The sequence below is a fragment of the Euleptes europaea genome, chromosome 2 (assembly GCF_029931775.1).
Source record: "Euleptes europaea isolate rEulEur1 chromosome 2, rEulEur1.hap1, whole genome shotgun sequence".
Lineage (NCBI taxonomy): Eukaryota > Metazoa > Chordata > Lepidosauria > Squamata > Sphaerodactylidae > Euleptes > Euleptes europaea.
In genome coordinates, this window is record NC_079313.1 from 91,412,266 (window position 1) to 91,432,551 (window position 20,286).

Below are 20,286 nucleotides of genomic sequence, written 5' to 3' on the forward strand. Positions count from 1 at the left end.
GTTTTCACACCCCGATTTTCTCTACCTTTAGGAAGACTCAAATTGGCTTACAATTGTCTTCCCTTCCTCTCCCCACAACAGACACCTTGTGAGGTAGGTGGGGCTGAGAGGGTTCAGAGAGAACTGTGACTAGCCTAAGGTCACCTAGCAGGCTTCATGTGGAGGAGTGGGGAAACCAACCCGGTTCACCAGATTAGAGTCCGCCACTCATGTGGAGGAGTGGGGAATCAAACCCAGTTCTCCAGATTAGAGTCCACCGCTCTTAACCACTACACCACGCTGGAGTCCCCAGTTTGGCAAATTAACTATGAAAGATGGGACTGAGCTTCAAAACGACATCTCAGAAAGCAACTGGAGCAGGAAGGATGAGAGCTGGGTCAATGTAATCCAGATACTTTGGGCTGGTTCCCATCTATGTGTTTCAGTCATCACCCGCCATTTTCCTGCCTCTGCTGGGATGTGGTTGCTGTAAGTATTCCATTCTTGACAGGTGTGCGGATGTTCCAGCAACTGTAGCTGTTTCCTGAGTGAAAATATTCCATCTTTCCAAACAACATCTCAGCAGCATTTCTTTCTGGACTCATCTTCAGGAGTAAGCTTAATAGAATCTGTGAGATAGTTCTCGATGGTCCCTTGGTACTATAAGAAATATAGAAACCAACATGAACTGAGATCTAAAGTCCCAAGTATCCCAAGAGAAGGCAAAAAGTGACTTTGACCAGAGATCTAACTAGGTCAGAACTTGAACAGTGATCAGCCACTTGTGCCTGGAAAGTGCATAAGAAAGGCATGATGGGTATGTTGTCCTTCCATTCCAAGGGGCTACAACTGCTAGAAGTTTGAGGAAACCCATTTTTCTCTACCCCTCCCATAAATAACACTCAGCTGCTCTCAACATTTACTACTTCCTTGAGGGTAATGAGCATGCTCCGTGCTTAGACCATTCGGGTGGGTGCATGGGTGGGTCTTTTTAGCTTACAAACCAATATTAACTGAAAAGTAGATTTTGTTATTATCATTTTGAAAGAAAAAGTTCAATGACAGTGTTTGCCTTTATGCGCTTGTCAGTGTTATAAATGTATTTTCATTTTGCATAGATATTAAACTTTTTTTAAAACGCCCTGGCTCTTTTGCCAATTTGCCTTGACAACAGGACAAATAACAACCAAATACGGGAATGCTTTCATTCACCTCCTGAGCTTCACAGACTGACCAGAGGGCAACACCTTGTGGCTGGAGGCAGTAATCTCACTCATTATGCTTCCAAATAAATCAGACCCAAAGGGAATACTTCTATGGGCAAACAACAGCTTTAATGCAATGGTTTCCATTTCCATTTGCTACATGAATAGAAATATACTTCAATTTCATGCTAATCTACTCTTATTCCTTTTACAATGCCACATTGATTATCATCAGTAATAATAATAATCATATACACCCAAAATCTGCTATCTTACATTAGTGCCAGTTCTTATCTCACCTCCCCCCACATTTTTAAAGGCTTTATCATGATCTTTCAATCCAATTGTAACCTGCAACATTCAAAATATGAAAATATACGTATGTAAAGATACACACATTTCTTTATTCCGGTCATTCTGAGTAGACATGAACTGCATCAAGTTAGAACACCGGCTGGAAATACACACGTTTAAAAAAAAAAAAAAATGGTGATGGTGGAAAGTGCCATCAAAAATGACTAAATCACAAATTAGTGAAAACAGAAACTTTTGTCTATTTTCGATTTACTGAAATGACCACAAGAGGGCATCATGTGCTTCACATGTTGCAGTTTAAAGCAATGGGTCTTAATCTTTCAGTTTACCACCTCCAAAGCGCTCAACAATATCATTGGATGCCCCCCTTTTTATTAAAATATTTATATGATACCTTTCCCACCTACCTTATAGCACCTTTCCTAAGAGGAAAGGCTGATGAGTCTGGGACTTTTCAGCTTAGAAAAGAGACAACTAAGGGGTGGACGTATAGAGGTTTATAAAATTCTGCAGGGAGTACAGAGAGTGGACAGAGAGAACTTTTCTTCCCTTTCCCAAAATACTAGAACTCGAGGCCATCCACTGAAGTGGATGGGCGGTAAATTCCGGGCGGACAGAAGGAAATGATTAAAATGTGGAATTTGCTGCCAGAGGATGTAGTGATGGCCACAGGTATAGATGGCTTTCAAAGGAGATTAGATACCTCAATGGAGGACTGGTCTATCAGTGGCTACTAGCCATGGTGACTAAAGGGTCAACTTCTGAATACCAGTGCCAGGAGGGAACATCAGGGGAAGGACTCGGCCTTAACACTCTGTCTTTGGACCTCCAGAGGAACTGGTTGGCCACTGTGTGCGACAGGATGCTGGACTAGATGGACCACTGGTCTGATCCAGCAGGGCCACATTGCTGTCCATTCACCCAACTTGTAGAGATCCTCTTGGAGCTCTTCACAGTTGGCCTTGGACTTCCCTTTGAAGAAGCCAGGATTCATTCCTCTGTGTGTCTAATAATTCTACCTTTGATTACAGTTTCTACTAATTTTCCTGGGACAGACGTTAGACTAACTGGCCTGTAATTTCCTGTTCTTGTATGGTCCCCTTTTAAAAAATTGGTGTAACATTTGCTACTGTCTAGTCTTCTAGTACAGTGGCTGATTGTTGATCTACTAACCAGTGTATGTAAATTGTCACTACAATCTCACATTTGAGTCCCCTAAGAACTCTTTGGTATAGGCCATAAGGACCTGGAGCCTGACTGGTTTTTAATTTCCCCAGCATGTCTAGAACTTCATCTCTCAAGTAGACTCAGTTCTTCAGACTCCCTTCCTGAAAACAGTGGCTGTGGCATGGGTATATGCCCCACACTTTCCACAGTGAACATAGGTGCAAAGAATTCATTTAGCTTCTCTGCCACCTCTCCTTCTTCCTTTGAGTAATGCTGTAGTAATATGTTGCTATAGATACATATATTGCTTAACACTATACTGATATGTTAATTACCAATTTTTTAAGAAACCTGAAAATGTCCTCTGTTGACAGAGGAGGGAAATGGTGGCTGTAGGGGGCCGGGACAAAGAAACTACAGGGGAAATGAGCGCATGGATGCTCCGTTTCAGTAAAAGGAACATGAGCAATCATCACCATGTGGATGCAAGCAAGAACTGCCATTGCTTACAGCTACTAGCGCTACCTACCCTTGAGAGTGCTTGCCTTGATAAGGTCTCAAAGGCTTGCACTACATTGATATCATCTTTGGCACTAACTTCAAAGTAGGCAATGTTCTTCTTCAAACACCATAATGAAGCTTCCTCCTTGGATACCTGTCAGACAAGAGGAAAAGCATTTGATCAGGTGACTACCACAAACAGTGAACTTGAGCTACATAATGTTTTTGTTCAGCTTCTATTGCTTCCTTTAATTGCCATTCTAAGTTTGGCCAAATTGTCCAAAACTTCAACTTTATCAGAAACTTGTCTCCTGATATGTGATATTAGGGGTTTCCTTGCTTTGACGCTCTCAGCAGCTCTTCCTGGTAGGGCTGTCAATTCGGTTCGGTCCGAACTGAAACTCAACCGAATTTCCCCTGATTCGGTGATTTTCTGTTCGGACGGATCCGAACTCAAAACTGGCGGGCAACCGGGGGCCCCGAATTCAGCGAGTTCGGGAGTTCGCGAATAAATCCGGCAAATTCGGCCCCCCTTCAGGGGAGCCCGCTGAAAGGCGCGGGCTGCCCTTTAAACTGATCTGAGCCTCCCAGCTGGGAGGCGCAGGTCAGTTTAAAGGGCAGCCCGCACCTTTCAGCGGCTCCGCTGGAGAGGCTCGGGCTGTCATTTAAACTGATCTGCGCCTCCCGGGGAGGCGCAGATCAGTTTAAAGGGCCCCCGCGCGCCTTCAGGGAATCCCTCTGAAGGCGCGCTGGGGCCGAATTTTCCCCCGAACTCTGGATCCCCCCGAATTACCGGGGATCCGAAGCGGGGGAGTTCGGACTTCGGCACGTACCGAACCCACAAGGGTCAAATTCGGCCGAATCCGAACTGTACCGAATTTTTTTTTTTGACAGCCCTACTTCCTGGTCCTGGTGAAATGCTAAAGCTGCTGGGGGGTGGGGGAATCTATATTTTCCTGCTGACTAATCCTTATCTGTGAATTGGGCCATCACTTCTGCACATCAAACTGGCATTTCTGCATTACGGCACTTTACTCCCCGCGGTTGGCCACCTTCACACTTTCTCTGATGGCCTAAAAAAGGCACTTCCTAGCCAATCGAAATGGTAAGATTTCAGTCTACCTGAAGTCCAGGTAGAAGAAGTTGTTTGGAAGAAGGCTGGCAAGAGTTACATTGTAAGAACATTAGAAGAGCCTGCTGGATCAGACCAGTGGTTCATCTGGTTCAGCACACTGTCTCACATAGCAGCCAACCAGTTGCCCTGGAGGGCCAAACAAACAGGACATAGGGGCTGATGCTGCCTCCTGGCAGAGGTTTGTTGCCTCTGTAGATGGAGGCTCTTTTCACTCATCATGGCTAGTAGCCATTGATAGACCTCTCCTCCATGAATCTGTCCAATCCCTTTTTAAGGCTTTCTTTGCTTGTGGCCATTACTACATCCAGTGACTGTGAATTCCACAGTTTAATTACTCATTGAGTAAAGAAGTATTTCCTTTTGTCTCTCCTGAACCTATTTCCCAGCAATTTAATTGGGTACCTCCGAGTTCTAGTATTATTGAAGATGGAGAAAGAGCTCTCTCTATCCACTTTTTCTACCCCATGTGGAATTTTATAAACCTCTATAACAGAGGTTCTCAACAAGGGGGGAATTCCCCCGGGGGGGGGGAATTTAGGGTTCCAAGGGGGGAATTGGGACCACTATTCAGCAAAGTGTGATGTCCTGTAGAGTATGTACAATCTGTAAAATTGTAGTTTGATTTTTTTTTAGTTAGACTATCTTGGGAAGAGGGGAATTATATTCTGAACAATGGTGAAAGGGGGGAATGGAGCAAAAAAGGTTGAGAACTACTGCTCTATAATGACCCTTAGCGGTCATTTTTCTAGCCTGAAAAGTCCCAGACTATTCAGTTGTGGGAGAGTTGCAGTGTCTCTGCCCTTCAGTGTTACTCCTCTGAAGATGCCTGCCACAGCTGCTGGCGAAACGTCAGGAAAGAAAATACCAAGACCACGGTTACACAGCCTGGATAACCTACAAGAACCAATGAACTCTGACCGTGAAAGCCTTCGACAATATTTTCATTTAAATAGTCAGATCACTGGGGAAGAAGTGGAACTATCAGTTGTTTCAGGAGCTCTGAATAGTTCTCAGTATTTACTATCAGGACAGGGCCTTTTTCTTCATCATATTTGGCTATGTTAATCCATAGTCTTAATTATGTTTACCCACATGAACGAGCTTTTGCTCCTGACCAGCAAGCAAATGAATACAGGAGCAGCTGTAGAATGTATTTAGCCAGCACTATACACCAGTACTTTAACTATGACCTGCAAAGTTGTTGAAGAATATGGTGATGGTTTTTTTTTAAAGTCACACAGAAATTTGTATTCTGCACGATCAGTTTGAAAAGTTCTGATTCTCCTTGCTTGCTTTTGACTTCTATTGCTCCTGGAGAGTCCTACTCTGTTAGTAAGTTAGTAAAGGAGATCATGCAAGATTTCTGCACAACCTTTGTAAATTGCTCCCTGTAATATGATCCATTTTGGAGGACATTGATTCATAAGGTCGCCATAAGTCGGAAGCGACTTGATGGCACTTAACACACACACACACACAATATGATCCATATTTTCAGTTGTAGACTGGATTGTTTTTAGCTGAATGGACATTTAATTTTCTAAAGCTGTAAATATGAACATATTATTCTTTATTATAACAAGAGTATTTCTCACATAGTGTTATAATTTGAGAAACACTCAGTCTGATCCTTATCTGATCCTTATCCAAGTATGTTTATATCCCGTAACTTTCCACCACTCTTCATGCCTCCTTTTCTTACCTCTCGTTCCTTCAAATCAATTTTATTCCCCAGAACGACCATAGGGAAGCTTTGCTCTGTAGGAGCGACCTTCTGCAGAAAGTCTTTCCTCCAGTAATTCAAGGACTCAAAGGAATCTTCATCCGTGACATCAAAGGCCAGCACACAGCCATCTGCGCCTTTATAAAATGTTGATACCATGGACCGGAATCGTTCCTGTCCACCAGTGTCCCAAATCTAAAAGGAGGGTGAACATAAATGCATTAGCAACTTCAGAACCACAACAGATGAGCCATCAAGCAAGGCAAAGGGATACCATTCTAGGCCTGTCCACATTATGCTTTGTATCTATGGAAACTCAACAAGCTTCTGTGTATCCTCAGAAGCTGTGACAGCCTCTACAGAGGATTGTGGCTGGAGGATCCTTCAGGGCCTTGCCTTTGGTTGTATTCCTGGTAAAGAGGCAGCCCCCCAATGTCTTCTTGCCTGATGTTAACATTATTCCAAGGTTTATGGGTAACACTGAGAGAGAGAAGATTGGGGCAAAGTGGCCAGTATCAAAGAACACAAGAAAGGAAAATGTCTCCAGCAAAGAGTTCATTGTTCTTCTTCCTGAACTCATGAGAAAACTAGCATAAAGATGATATGTGAACAGTAGGGGGTGTCACTTTGCTAGGAGTAGGGGGTAACATGAGGACTGAGAAAGATTTCTAGCCACAGGAACCAGTGGGAGGATGCTGAAACTAACAGGGAAGCCTCTGTTCGTGTGGTGCCTCATTAAGCAGACAGCACTGTTGGGTATTGTAAATTGATTATTTGGTGTTGTATTATGTATTATTGTTATGGTTAAGCTCGAGACCTTTGGTCAAAGGAGCTAGAAAATAAATGGAAATGGAAATGGAGCAGACAGCACAGGAACTGGCTTAGAGATTAAGTTGGCAGATCAACTTTGGAGAGATTTGCAAAGGTTTAAGCACCAGGACAGTTGTACTCCAGAGGGACTATCATAGCAAAACCCAGAACCAAAATTCATGTAATTGCTTTTATCAAGACCAATCAAAATGACACAACAGATGGTGCAACTTCTTGAGAACCAGAAAGCTTCCAGACCTTGTTATGCTATTTTAGTTGGTCTTAATAAAAGCTGTTACATGGATTTTGGTTTTTGTATCTCACAATAGATACATTTGGAGAATGTCCACGTGGTCCACATGGCTAAGTAAAATGCAGCCAGGCACTTCTGCATAGTCCATGGGGCAGGAGATCTAACACGAGGTTCATCTCACCTGCAGCTTCAGGATGGTATTGTCCACCACCACCATCTTAGACAAGACACTGGCTCCTAGGGTAGTTTGATAATCTTCGTGAAATGTTTTGTGAATATATTGAAGGAGGAGAGAGGTTTTGCCTACACTAATGAAATAAGAAACATACAAAGTTATATACGTAGTACTTTTAGGCTGTTTGAGCTCCAGAGAAAAACTGGGTAATGATACCAGTTACATGCATTCAGCTTAAGCTGAACAGACGAAGTAGCCAAGGTTTTCTTTGACTTAACATATCCCGTTTATACCTAATAATTGTAGCCTCTGGTTTGCAATCTGAAAAACAAATAATTATTTTTTTAAAAACCTAACAGTATGTTGGGTGACCTTGGGCCAGTCATAGTTCTTTCAGAACTCTCTTAGCCCTCGCAAAGGCAGGCAATGGCAAACCGCCTCCGAAGGCCTCTTGCCTTGAAGACCCTAAGCGGTAGCCATAAGTCAGCTGTGATTTGACAGCACTTTCCATCACCTCAACAGCACGTATATGTAAATATTGTTCAATTAGGTTTTGTGCACCATTTGGTTGATCCACATAGCTTTGTCTCTGCCTATGCATCTGTGATTTTATATGAGCACTTCTTTGGTTGTTTGATCTGGTCATCCTTCTGCTACATTTTTTTCTCTTGGAATAAGTTGAAGGAGTTTTCAATTGCATCTAAAAATATGACTTTCTGTGGCACTACCACTGTGGTGATTTGCGCCTTCTGTGCCCAGCAAGCACCACCATGGCTTCAACTATTATAATGTGTGCACCTCTTAGTTGTAAGAGATATGTTTTCATCCCATAATTTATAAGGTAGCTTCTCTCTGTTTTAGTTGAAAGTGTATTTCTCAGTTTCCACTGGAGACTGTCCATGTCAACAGCTTGATATTCAACCTTGCCAGTCAGGGTTTTTCTCCCTTGATTTATAGCCTTTGGCACCCATTTTTGCCATCTTGACTTCATTTTCTGCAATGCATTTTGACTGTAGATAATTAGGGACTGGTGTAACATACAGAAGCTTGAAGTCCCTGCCAAATGTTTTGATTTCTGTCCAGCAAACTGAGTGCCATAGTCAGAAATAACATTCAGTTATTCATTAGAAGTATTAGATTTTCGTTCTACCCTACTTTCAAGGAGCACAGGGTAGCACACATGCTCCCCTCCCCCATTTAATCCTTACAACAACCCTGTGAGGTAGTGGACGAGGCTTTGGATTTCTATCTCCAATTGCAACCTGGTCCCTTAATATGGTACTTGCTAATTTAAAGTCTTCAAAAGACTTGCCTTCATTCAAAGTCCCCTTGCAAAATGTATTACTTAGCTTTACATTGGTATAAGAGTTGCTTCCACGAGGAGGCAGTTCCCCATTTCCCTCTCATTACCCCTGTGAATGCAAAGGCATTTGCAGCAGTGATGGGGACTCCACATGGAGATTTACCACAGTTTCCCCTCCTGCCAACCATTTCCCCCACTTGCTTTTTGCAGGGTTTAAAAAATCAGCACATAAAATAGGTCCAATTGTCTCTGAATTGTAATGATTGTCTTCTGGCTGATTCTGTGAACACCTGAGAGGTAACCTTTACAACCATAATTAAGCTTTATTATGTAAAAAAAGGATCCATTTTATCATGGACTGCCATTGTCAAATTTCCTTGGATCAGAGGTCGGCAAACTCATTAGTCAAAAGAGCCAAATATCAACAGTACAACGATTGAGATTTCTTTTGAGAGCCAAATTTCTTAAACTATATAGGTAGGTACACTGTTTATTAACTTAATAAACTTTAATTAAAGTTTTAAATCTTAATTAAATTATAGGTACACTGAATAAAACTTGATATCATACTTAATAGCGATCTTATTTATTGATAAAAATTAAATTGTAAGTCCCTGCCATTTCCCCCTCCCCGTCCGGAGTCCTCGTCTGGAGGCCTGGTCTACCGCCATAAAAGCCTATTGGTACACCTGGCCTCCGGCTGAGTCCCATTGGGAGGCAGGTCTACCCATTGGCTTTCTTGGCTGGAGGGAAGGCTTTAGCCTCCCAACCATTGAGGGCAAGGGAAAGGGGGACCCGGCCATTCTCCACGGCGGGGGTGGGGGGGAGAGACAGCGCGCCCGCTCGCCTGCTCTCTCTCTCTCTCTCTCTCTCTCTCTCAGGCGCGCCGGCTCCGCAGCCCGGCTGCCGGTGCGAGCGGGCGTGAGAGCAGGGGCTCCAAACCAAGTTCGGAGAGCCGCACTCAACGGGCCAAAGAGCCGCATGGGGCTTGGGAGCCGCAGTTTGCAGACCCCTGCCTTGGATGTTAACACCATTGTCCCTATTTTTGACATCTGTTTTCACAATTTCTTAGATTTCCCCCCACCCATATATAATTACAAAAGCCAAAAGAGTAAGTTAAGTGCAAGAGGGAGGGGGGTTGGTTGGTTGCCCTAACCTATGATTGTCTAATGGAGAAACTACCAATTACACGTGAAAAACAATAGGTCCTTGCCAGCTAATGGTAATGAAGGGTTAGGTGGCCTTTGTAGGGGTGAAAGCCGGAAGCTGAATTCCAATCTTGCCTGCCAATTTCCCCCTGCAATCTCTTCTTCCCCTTCCCAAGATGTGTTTATTTCTGGTCCCAGGTCCCAGTTGAGGGAAAATGGGGGTTGTGAGAGAGGAACAGGGGAGAAGGGAAAGTTTTAACACTACCTCCTGCATATCCCTTACAAATGCCCTCTGTCCCCCACATTAGCATTATCCAACAAGGAGCACAGGTCTGGGAATCCCACACACAACACAGAAGTGTATATTTTTGTTGTTGTTGGCTGTTATTTGTTCTTTAAAGCACAACAGTGGAAGTCTCTCTTCCCCACCCACAAGGCAGTAAGTCAATAATTTAGCATGTGAAGTTACACTTCTCACATGAAAATATTCCTTTCCCCATTGTCAGGACTATTGGTATGCCTGCTCCCATGACCAACCACTGCTATCCTCAACAACGGATTCTTTTGCTGTTTCTACTATTCCCCCTCCTCTCTGACCCCACATTTCAGCCCTTAACGAACTCTGAAGATCAGTCTTAGCCTCTGAAATAAAATATTACTGCCCTGCGGGTATGTTTCTGAAATTGCAGTACACTTTGGAGTAACTGCACGCTTTTTTAGTCTTTGTTGTTTCACTGCTGATTTATTGGTCATCTATCCCCGCTTTTTATGTTTATGACACAAAACTTAGTTCTTTCCTTCGCTGATTCTTTGTCTTTCACTTTTAGACAAACATAATGGACAGAGACTGAAGAAAAAAGTCAAGACCAGTATTTCATGATTATGTAAGAATCATCAATGGGATTATCAACCTGTAGGGAAAATGATCATGGCAGTGGTGGACTCTTCAAACTAAGAAAGCAAAGAATACTGCTTACCCTAGAGCTCCAATGATAATGATTTTCAAATCCACTTTCTTGCTTGCGTTCATGAATGGAACCTAAACAAAGGAAGGAGAAATATAGTAATTAACACCTAATATCTTCAGCCAATAAGATGACAAAACCCTTCCTCCATAGAATAAAACACCAGCCATTGGATTGTATGAATGCCTTTCAGTGTGCCACTGTTAGCACACTTGTTTCTTCTCAGAGAAATGCCTTATGGAGTAATGCCTGCATTGACTCCTCTCCTGCTTTTCTGCCCCCAGCCTTGGTCCCTACGCTCCCATCTATTGGTCCGTCCCTTGAGACAGGAACTGAAGGAGTGGGGCTCCCCACAGATGGAGCGCTCATGCCGGAATCTACATGGGCGCCAATTGCAGCGGCCGACAGAATTGAACTCCCAGCACAGCAAATGGGGTTGAACCGCCTGGCCACTGCCCAGACCGGTACTGGAGCCCACAGATTTGGAGAGTGAGCAATAAGGTGTCCACTGTAGGACCTCTCCCCCTGCACAGCCTTGGCAGGCATCATGCACTGTATCCACAACTCACCCTGTGGGACGTCCCAGGCGAGAGCTAGGTTACAGGCTGCTTGCACCTGGTTAGGTTGCCTGCTGCTCCTGCCACACCTGATTGATTGCCAACATTTACCCTTGGGTAGCAGATTCAGCCTCTGTTCTTGGTTCATACTACCAGTGGCCAAACCACGCCCCTTCTATCACTTCCTTGAAGGTGCGGGTGGGAAGGGCCTTGTCACTACCACACTAACAGAAATCAATGTGATGTCCATTCACACAGTATTTTCTCCTTTTTAGCAGCTTTTGGGAACAGCTCCTTCGGAGAGAATCCAGCAGAAAATTCAGCGATTCATGTGGTTCTGAAAATTCAGCGATTCTTGTGAGGGCTCCTTTAGTTATTGCTTTCAAAAGCTATGGGTGGGAGAGGAATTTGGCCTCTCTAGCTACACGGGATGCTATAAACCCTGTCTAGTAAGACGACCCAATGGATGGGACTGGAGGATTTCATAAACAGTATCCTTCCTTGTCCCTCATTTATTTGTTTTGAACATTTCTATCCGCCTTTCCGCCAAGGAGCTCTGGGTGGTATGCATGGAGCACTTTGAGAAAATTACTGTGTGAAGCAACCGTAAGTATTCCTGCACAGATAAGCAAGCCTCAAGGGATGTTACCTTTTGTAGTCTAACAAACTTCTTCTAAATATTGTCAGTGCAAGAATGGAAGAAAGAAAGACTATTTTTAAAATATTTAATATATAATCTACTGGATGCTGGCATCATCTGCGATTTCTGTTTCATTGATTTCCACATTGTATTCACTTTACAGTAGGTCCCACATCAGATCTTGCATTGGCTTCCATCGTGAATAATCATGTCTGATTATAGAACACCTTTCAATTAAAGTGTTCTAGGACTGCAAGGCCCATGAAATGCTGAGTATCTGTCTCCTCACTACTGCCTGCCTTCTCCTCCCCCCACCCACAAAAGTCCCCACATGTGTGCCTGCACTTTCTACAGCGGTGAACGGAGAAAGGACTGGGAGCATCTCCTACACACAACTGACAAGGAGACCATTGTCACTAAAATGGCTGTCAATAAATCCCATTACTGTTGCTTCTGTATGCATGAGACAGCACCAAGGAAAAACCCTTGGCTGGGGCCGTCTCCCTTGTATCCCTGCTACTGTCAAATGCTACACAGTCTTGTCGCCTTGTCCTGAATTGCAGTTTGTTTGCGAAAGCCCTGGTTAGTGTCCTCTTTGTAACCTAAAAGTAAATTTAAATCGCCCTAATAAAGACAGAAGTCTCAATGCATGTGTGATGCAAAATCGTTGAGATGGACATGAGGAATTCGTAAATGTGAGTTGACTCTAAGAAAGGAACCAGGATGAGTTAAAAGACATTGTTTCGCCTTGGAACCTGCAGGAATAGTTAGGATTAGCTTGATGCATTTCCCCTTATTTTCTTATCCTAAATACTCTTATTGCTTTTTGTGTGTGCTGCAAAAATTTGTTTTAGTGTATGCTATTGATGCTTTCAGAAATCTTCAGTAAAAAATCTGGCTGCTCTGTAAGTACTTATAGCACAATCCTACGTAGGGTAGACTGGGGTAAATACACAGGATTGCACTCACAGCCTTTCCCACTCTGTGGCTAAAACCATCCCTCTCTCTTTGGCAGTGTGAGTTTATAACCTGTAAGCCCTGAGCCTGGCTATTGCTGGGGAGAGCAGGCTATAAGGTTGAAGAAAGAAAGAAGAAAGAAGGAAAGAAAGAAAAGGCTGTTTGGCACAGACAGCCAAGAGAGGAAAAAATACTCTTACCACGTGGTAGTTGTGAAGGCCACTGGAGGAGAAGAATCAAAAGGGGCTACAGTTGTTTTGGCTCAGCTTCGTTCCCTTTCATAGTACAGGTTACACCCTGGATCGCAACATACCAACAACTGCCCCAGAGCATGTAGGTAGTCCCTCAGAGTGCTATGTCTTGAGCAGCAGTGTGAGCCCTTGTGCTCTTCTAGAGCTGGATGGGCTGCATGCAGACAGGGATAGCCCTGCCTATCTAGAATTTGCCTGGATGAGTTTAAATGAAACTTTGGGCTTTTACGTATGGAGTTTTTCATCAGTTCTGGCCCCATCCTGCTTCGGTTTATCCCCCGATTTCTGTTTGCATTTTTCTGCCACTGATAACAACAGCACCCTCCCTTGAAAAACCTCATTATTTAAGCCACATGCAGAAAAAAATAAACTGACTCCACAACTAAGGGCAGATATGCAGAATAACCTTGCTCAAACTGATTCCAATGCTTGCCCATCGACTTTCAAGAAAATCAGAAGTAACTCGAGCGGGCAGAAAAAGTCTCTGTTAACCACTCACTTTCAATCACAAGCAACATGACTATTGGAATTGTATAGACATAAAAGACTGAGAGCCCAGCTTTGCTAGTCTCATGATGAATAATATCTTACAAGCAGCTGAATCATTCATTTAGGATTTCAGAAGGAAAAAAACCCTCATAATTATAGTGTTGTGAATTGCCCTTCCTATTAGGGGACATATGAAGAAATCGCCATTTCCATTATTATCTGACAGGACTACAGTTCCAAATATAACTATTACCAAAACCTGTGATGTAGCTCAGATTTCACCCACCATCTTTCAAAAGTCAAAGTAATCATCAATGATGCACAGGTCATTCACTGAATGAGTAGATTCATGCGACAAATTTTCCACAAAGTTGTAGCTGTTGGCAAAGAATTGGGTTGTGTTAAAGGATCCAGCTGGCGGCAATCTGTATTGCACCTTCACCCTTTTTATTTCAGTTAGTTCTGCAAAGGGCTATTGTCTTTAGCATTTGGAAGAGATCAGTCCTAAGCAGTCCTACCCACAATCCTATACAGAGCTATTTAATGGGCCTTTATTTCCAGGAAAGTGTTCTTAGCATTGCACTGTAGTAGGGCTGTTGATTCGGTTCGGCCTGAACCAAAAAACAGCCGAATTTCTCTGAATTCGGCGGTTTTTCAGTTCGGACGAACCGAACTCAAAAAGTGGGGGGAACCGGGGAGCTGAATTGGCCGAGTTCGGGGTGTTCCCGAATAAATTCGGCCGATTCGGCCCCTTTCCCCCACCCCAAGCGCCTTCAGGGAGCTTCCCTGGAGAGGCGCGGGGTGCCCTTTAAACAGATCTGCACCTCCCGGCCGGGAGGCGCAGATCTATTTAAAGACCCCCCCCAGCCCTGCCGGGAGTCGCGGCAGGGCTGGAAGGGTGTGTGTGTGGGGGGTCTGGGGGGGAGTCTTGGGGGGTGGTCTGGTCTTGCCAGCCCTGCCAGGAGTCCCGGCAGGGCTGGAAAGGGGGATCTGGGGGGTCTGGGGGGAGTCTGGGGGGTGGTCAGGTCTTGCCTCCCGGCCGGGAGGCACAGATCTATTTAAAGGGCCCGCTGTGCGCCTCCAGGGAAGCTCCCTAGAGGCGCGCGGCGGGTCTTCAAACAGATCTGTGCCTCCCGGCTGGGAGGCACAGATCTGTTTGAAGCCCCCCCCAGCCCTGCCGGGAGTCCCGGCAGGGCTGAAAGGGGGGGTCTAGGGGGGTCTGGTCTTGCCAGCCCTGCCGGGAGTCACGGCAGGGCTGGGGGGGGGGTCTTTAAATAGATCTGTGCCTCCCGGCCGGGAGGCACAGATCTATTTAAAGGGCCCGCCGCGCGCCTCCAGGGAAGCCTCCAGGGAAGCCTTCAGGGAATCCCCCTGAAGGCGCGCGGGGGCCGAATTTCCCTCCGAACTCCGGATCCCCCCAAATATCTGGGGATCCGAAGCGGGGGAGTTCGGACTTCAGCACGGTCCGAATTAAAACGGGCCGAATTCAGCCCAATCCGAACTATACCGAATTTTTTTTCCCAACAGCCCTGCACTGTAGGTCTGGTTGCAGTCAATAGTCCATATTTTAAAGATGGAGGCATTTCCCACATGGAGGCAGGCCTGTGTGATCTCCCTGTGGCCACTGCAGTTGCTGATACAGCACTGCAGCAACTGGACTTCCAGGTGACAGGTTTCGTCACATTTTCATTCCCCCCACCAGAGTTTCCTGGCAATGGCGCCACCAGGGCTTTTTCAAATATAAAAAATCAGAAACTGAATATTGTTTTAACATTATAACAGTATATTATCAGGTTCTGTGAATTCCCATCTTGCTTTCACTATGGAGATATAAGGGGGATGTAAGAAGACTTAGTTTTTTAAAAAGTGAAAAGTGGGGATTCGTAGACCCTGACAGACACATTGTCATAATGTTATAACAGTATTTCAATTGCCTATAAAAAACAATGAAGATTGCTGGTGATGGGGAGGTGTTGGCTGCTATGTAGGAGAGATTGGGAATATCCGGACTTTCTTTCCCACACGGCAGCCAACCAGGCTTTACTGTGATCCTTCACAAAAGTTCACAGAGCAGATTTGAGAAAGATCAGAGAAAAGCTGGGGGAAACCCAGGAGATGTACCAATGCACTGTGATGCTGAAGGTAAGCAGGGGAAAAATTCACTGCTCAACAGGTTTGAACCTAGGGCATTAACTCATATGGAAAAGGTCTGGCACATTTATTATGATAGCTTATGTCGCAATAAATTTGTTAGCCTTCAGAGTGGTACTACATTTTTTAAAAGGCTGTATGTTGGCAACATTGGTCATCGGAAATAGGGGTCCCGCTTCTTGTCTGAATTCAGTTTCCAGAACTCCCAGTGAGTCAAAATGCTGGAAATTTTGCCATGGTTTTAGCCATGCAATGTAACTAGAAGACCCTTTAATTATGGATCAATTAATAACGACAGTAACTGCTTATTCATAATGCTGACTAGTCATATTGTTCTCTCTTTTTGCATGGCTGCATGAGAATAAAGAATTCAGATTCAAGAATGAGGTCTTGGAAAATTCATTTTGTCTATATGCGTTTTTATCAGCTCACCTTATCCCTATGTAGTATGGGTGTGTGTGCCGTCAAGTTGCAACCGACTTACAGTAACCCCACCAAGGGGTTTTCAAGGCAGGTGAGAAGCAGGTGGTTTGCCATTGCTTTCCTCTGCAGCTTCTTCCTTGGTGGTGCCCCATCCAAGTACTGACCCTGTTTAGCTTCTGAGATATTTCATTATCCTCTGTGATGAGAAAGTCTTTCAGCTCTAGCCCACATAATCTCTAATAAATGCACATTATGAAGTACACAGGTTGGGTCTGGTGTCCCCAGTCTGTGTAATCGTCAGAGGTGAGTCATGGGTTTTCCTCAATTCCAGTGTGCAATTTGGATTGTGACTGTGGTGCTCATGGAGAAAGGGTTTCAGCCTTCACCCTCTGTTCTGTTTTTCTGATCTGAAATGGGGGGGGGTATTGAAGCACCTTCTCCACATGTGCTACAGCTGCAATCTGAATTGGGCATTGCTTGCACTGGAATTAAGAACTTACAACTCACTTCTGACTGTTACACAAGGTGGGGATCCCAGACCCAATCTGTGTATTCTGTAATGTGTGTATCCACTAGCTTTAGGGTTGCCAGGTCACTTGGGCTGAAGGGCAATTGCCCGCCAATCCATCAGCAGGCTCAGGAACGGGGATAGTGTGCACAGCCATGCTGACATGATTATGTCACTTCCAGTTTACACTTGGAAGTGCCACATTGCGACGGGCCACTTTACCAGGGGTTTGAGTGGTAAAGCAGCCCGTCACAATGCGGCACTTCTGGTGTAAACCGGGACTGACATAATCACGTATGTGCGGCCGCACATGCGCAATTCTCGCCCCAGCTCCGCCCCCAAAGCCAACAAATTTACATTTAATGTTTGTGTTACCATTGTGAAGGAATGTGGATGGAATCAGGTTCTTATTTATCAGTTTAACAGAGGGTAGGCTGTCATGAAGAATTAAACGTTTGCCACTGGGGCTCCATCTACACATTATGAAGACCCCGTGTTTGTCAGGGAACAACATGACGTCGTATCACACGTGCTATAAGAGTTTAGTGCCTCCCAGACACACACCAGCGCTTCTCTTTTTGCAGTTAAAGCAGGCAGGCAGAAGCAGCTTTAACTTCTCCCCCCATGCTGTTTTTGCATCTACAAACCATCCTGTGGAGCCCCTGTTGGCTCCATTGTGAAACTTATATGTAGCCACATAAGTAACACAATTTTTACAGCACAGCCAATTGTGGCTCCAGGGAAAGAGGCAAAAGCTGTTTCTACTTTCCTGCTTGGGCTGCAAGCAGAAAAGAGCCAGTGTGTGTCTGAGAGGCACAAAAACTCTCTGCTTGTCCCCTATTTTACCGACCCTTTAGCAGCAGCACCGGAAACTGCCATTTTTGCAGTCGCTAGTATGGATGCCAGGAAAAATATAATCCATTTAAATTCTGTTTGTCAGCTTTGTTACTATCTCAAGAACGTAGTTGGTAAAAAGGGAGTGTTCTTAGCTGCCCGATTTTGCTATGAACTCAGTAAATTATTACATAATCTCCCACTTTAGAGATGAATAACTGAAAAAGAAAAGAGGGAACCTGGTCAGACACTAACAGTTTCCATCTTATCTAAAATAGCCCAGGAACTGATTCAACCAATTTCTAAGAATGCAGAAAGGAGCAGTGTTTATTCTGTCGCCTAGTCTGTGCTTGGCCCCAAACACCATCTGGCAAAGTTTATCAATAGGATCAATTTTTGTCCATGTGCATTCTCCTAAAACATCTCAAAAAGAACAACAAAGAAATATGCAGAGACTCCAAACAAGATAGTTCAGAAGGCATTTGAATAGTTCAGAAGGCATGTGAGATCCCTTGGGGTTTGACTATCCCTTTATTTCTTCTACAGGCCCCCTCATTGTGTTTTGCTGAAACAAAAAAATCAAAGAAAAGTGAATGCTACTTTTTCTCCTCCCCCACTAGCATATGATCTGTTGGGGTCCTACACCAGCTGTTTGAGAAAATGCTGGCTAATTGTCTATTATCTGTCTGTTCTACTCTTGCTACATCTGGAAATCTAACAACCCCCCCCCCCACTGCCACCCCTAGTCAGTTAGCAAACTGGTTATTATTTACCTAGTTCCCTCCCTTATGCTCTGCAGCAATCTACTGTTATTTATCACCGCTATTTGCTTCAGTGGCCAACTCGAGAGAAAGTACAGCAGAAAACTACTTACAGAGATTCTTCCTGTGTGGTCCCTTCTTGCTTTCCTGAAAACTCTTGCGTGGAAAGTTGGCAAAGCAAACTCTGAGCAGCTCTTCCCTTGTGTGTCCCTGAGAGTTCTCAAAAAGAAAACAGCATTCTTAAGATTAGAAAGTCAGGCAGAGCGGGATTCCACCCCATAGTAGACGCATGAAGCACAGATTTCCTTTGCTATTTCTTTTATTTACCCAAGTATGGAGAGTGGGAGGGTTGCTAGAGAGGCTGTCCAATGATGACATCACTCACAGAGGGCTGCGATAGTAAGTTTTATGCACAATGAGATTTCTGCTCCATGCAAAGCGAAGGGGAAGTACTGTATGCATGCATCCCACAGAGTTTGCTGGAACTTCATTTCCTGGTATTTATATTTAGGAATCCAACTTTTAAAGGAACTTACTGACTATCTTGACATTTGTAAAACTCAACTCATTTCAATTTTAGCGCTCTACATTCACACACCCTACTACGGACCAGCTTATCCTGAGTCCTATTTACAGTTCATTTTTAGGGCGTAGATGCTTCCACATTTGGGAATAAGCCCTGCTGGGCTTAGTTGGACTTATTTTGGAATACGTTCATGTGCTTGTGCTGCATATCTTTCAGAGGTTCTCCCCTTTCATTATTCTTTAGGTTTTCAAATGGAAACTCACAAAGCGTACACTCCTTTCATGTGCTTGGACAAGTGTCATATTTTAACAGGTGTGGTCGACTATAGCAGTGGCCTGGCCCTGACACAAATTCAGCACATGAAAATTTTTCTCAGCATGGAGATGAACTGTAGAGAAAAGTTTCCCCTGCTAAACTGTCCAGATGCTTTATAGGAAGAGTGCCAGGAAGAAAAAACAACAGCAACCTGGTAGCTGAGAAGCCAGCATGGAAACTAAAGAGTCTGATAAAGAGTCATCGGTTCATTCTAAGAAACTCTGCCATCTAATCCCAAATAGGTGAGCCAGAATACTAGGCTCAGTACCTGAAAGATACTCTATTTTTAACAGTTGTATTGAATGGAACATTCACTGTGTGTGTGTAAAGTACCATCAAGTCGTAGTCAATTTATAGCAACCCAGTAGGGTTTTCAAGGCAAGACTCTAACAGAGGTGGTTGGTTTGCCATTGTCTTCCTCTGCATAGCGACCCTGGTATTCCTTGGTAGTCTCCCATTCAAGTACTGACCAGGGCCAATGCTGTTTAGCTCCTGAGATCTGATGAGATCAGGCTAGCCTGGGCCATCCAGATCAAGGAAGAACATTCACTAGATAGAGCTTATTCCATCAGAAAAAGTTTATCTGGCAAATTCCGGATAGTAGCTGTGATAATATGTCACCTGTGAAAAAACCACATTAAAAACTTACAGGATTTATTGTGGCATAAACTTTTATGTGTGATGAATATATTCCAATCTGATGACCTTTGGCTTAAATAGTTCTCACATTGTGAAGAACATAATAACTTGGAGCTTTTATTTTCACTCCAATGTCACCAAGAAGCCTTCTTTGATTTTACTGTGAATTTTCTGTTAAGAGTCAAGGCTAGAAGCGCCTGGTTGTTATGGGATGCTTCCCAAAAAATTGATGTAAGCTTCTCAAGGGAACACATATATGAAGTAGGATCTGTAACAGGATGGACTTGGAGAGGAGAGAGAGGGTGCTGATGCTAAAAGCTGTGTATGTGTTTGTGCTATAGATGCTCACATTTTATAAACAAAAATTTGAACAGACTTAGTTTGGACCCAATTTTTCTTGTAAGAACAAAAATTCTTCAGTTATTCTCCTGCCAGAGAGGCGAAACAAGATAAATGGGCCTCTTTGTAAGGCTTTAGTTACCGGTACCAAGTGATAAGGAGAATGCCCTTTTCTCATGATATAGTAATCTTCACTACCCTTAAAACTTTCCAGGGG

At 44.1% G+C, this 20,286-nt stretch overlaps 1 protein-coding gene across 1 annotated transcript; it reads right to left on the reverse strand.

Moving 5' to 3' along the window:
• Positions 1-507: 507 nt before the first annotated feature.
• On the reverse strand, positions 508-18,480 carry RAB7B (RAB7B, member RAS oncogene family). Its single transcript, XM_056845201.1, has 6 exons — positions 18,364-18,480; positions 10,692-10,753; positions 7,270-7,396; positions 6,005-6,220; positions 3,196-3,321; positions 508-639 (listed from the first exon to the last, which is right to left on the reverse strand). The coding sequence occupies exons 2-6, from the start codon at positions 10,742-10,744 to the stop codon at positions 559-561; spliced, it is 603 nt and encodes a 200-aa protein (XP_056701179.1). The 5' UTR covers positions 10,745-10,753; positions 18,364-18,480; the 3' UTR covers positions 508-558.
• Positions 18,481-20,286: the final 1,806 nt, after the last annotated feature.

Bases quoted from the DNA above. Each gene is read 5' to 3' on its own strand.
- RAB7B (XM_056845201.1), bottom strand. From the start codon at position 10,744: ATGAACGCAAGCAAGAAAGTGGATTTGAAAATCATTATCATTGGAGCT. The intron at 3,322-6,004 runs GTAAGAAAAGGA...CTTGTCTGACAG, and splicing joins TTGATTTGAAGGAACGAGAG to GTATCCAAGGAGGAAGCTTC. The intron at 640-3,195 runs GTAGGTAGCGCT...TATTTCTTATAG, and splicing joins CAAGGCAAGCACTCTCAAGG to TACCAAGGGACCATCGAGAA.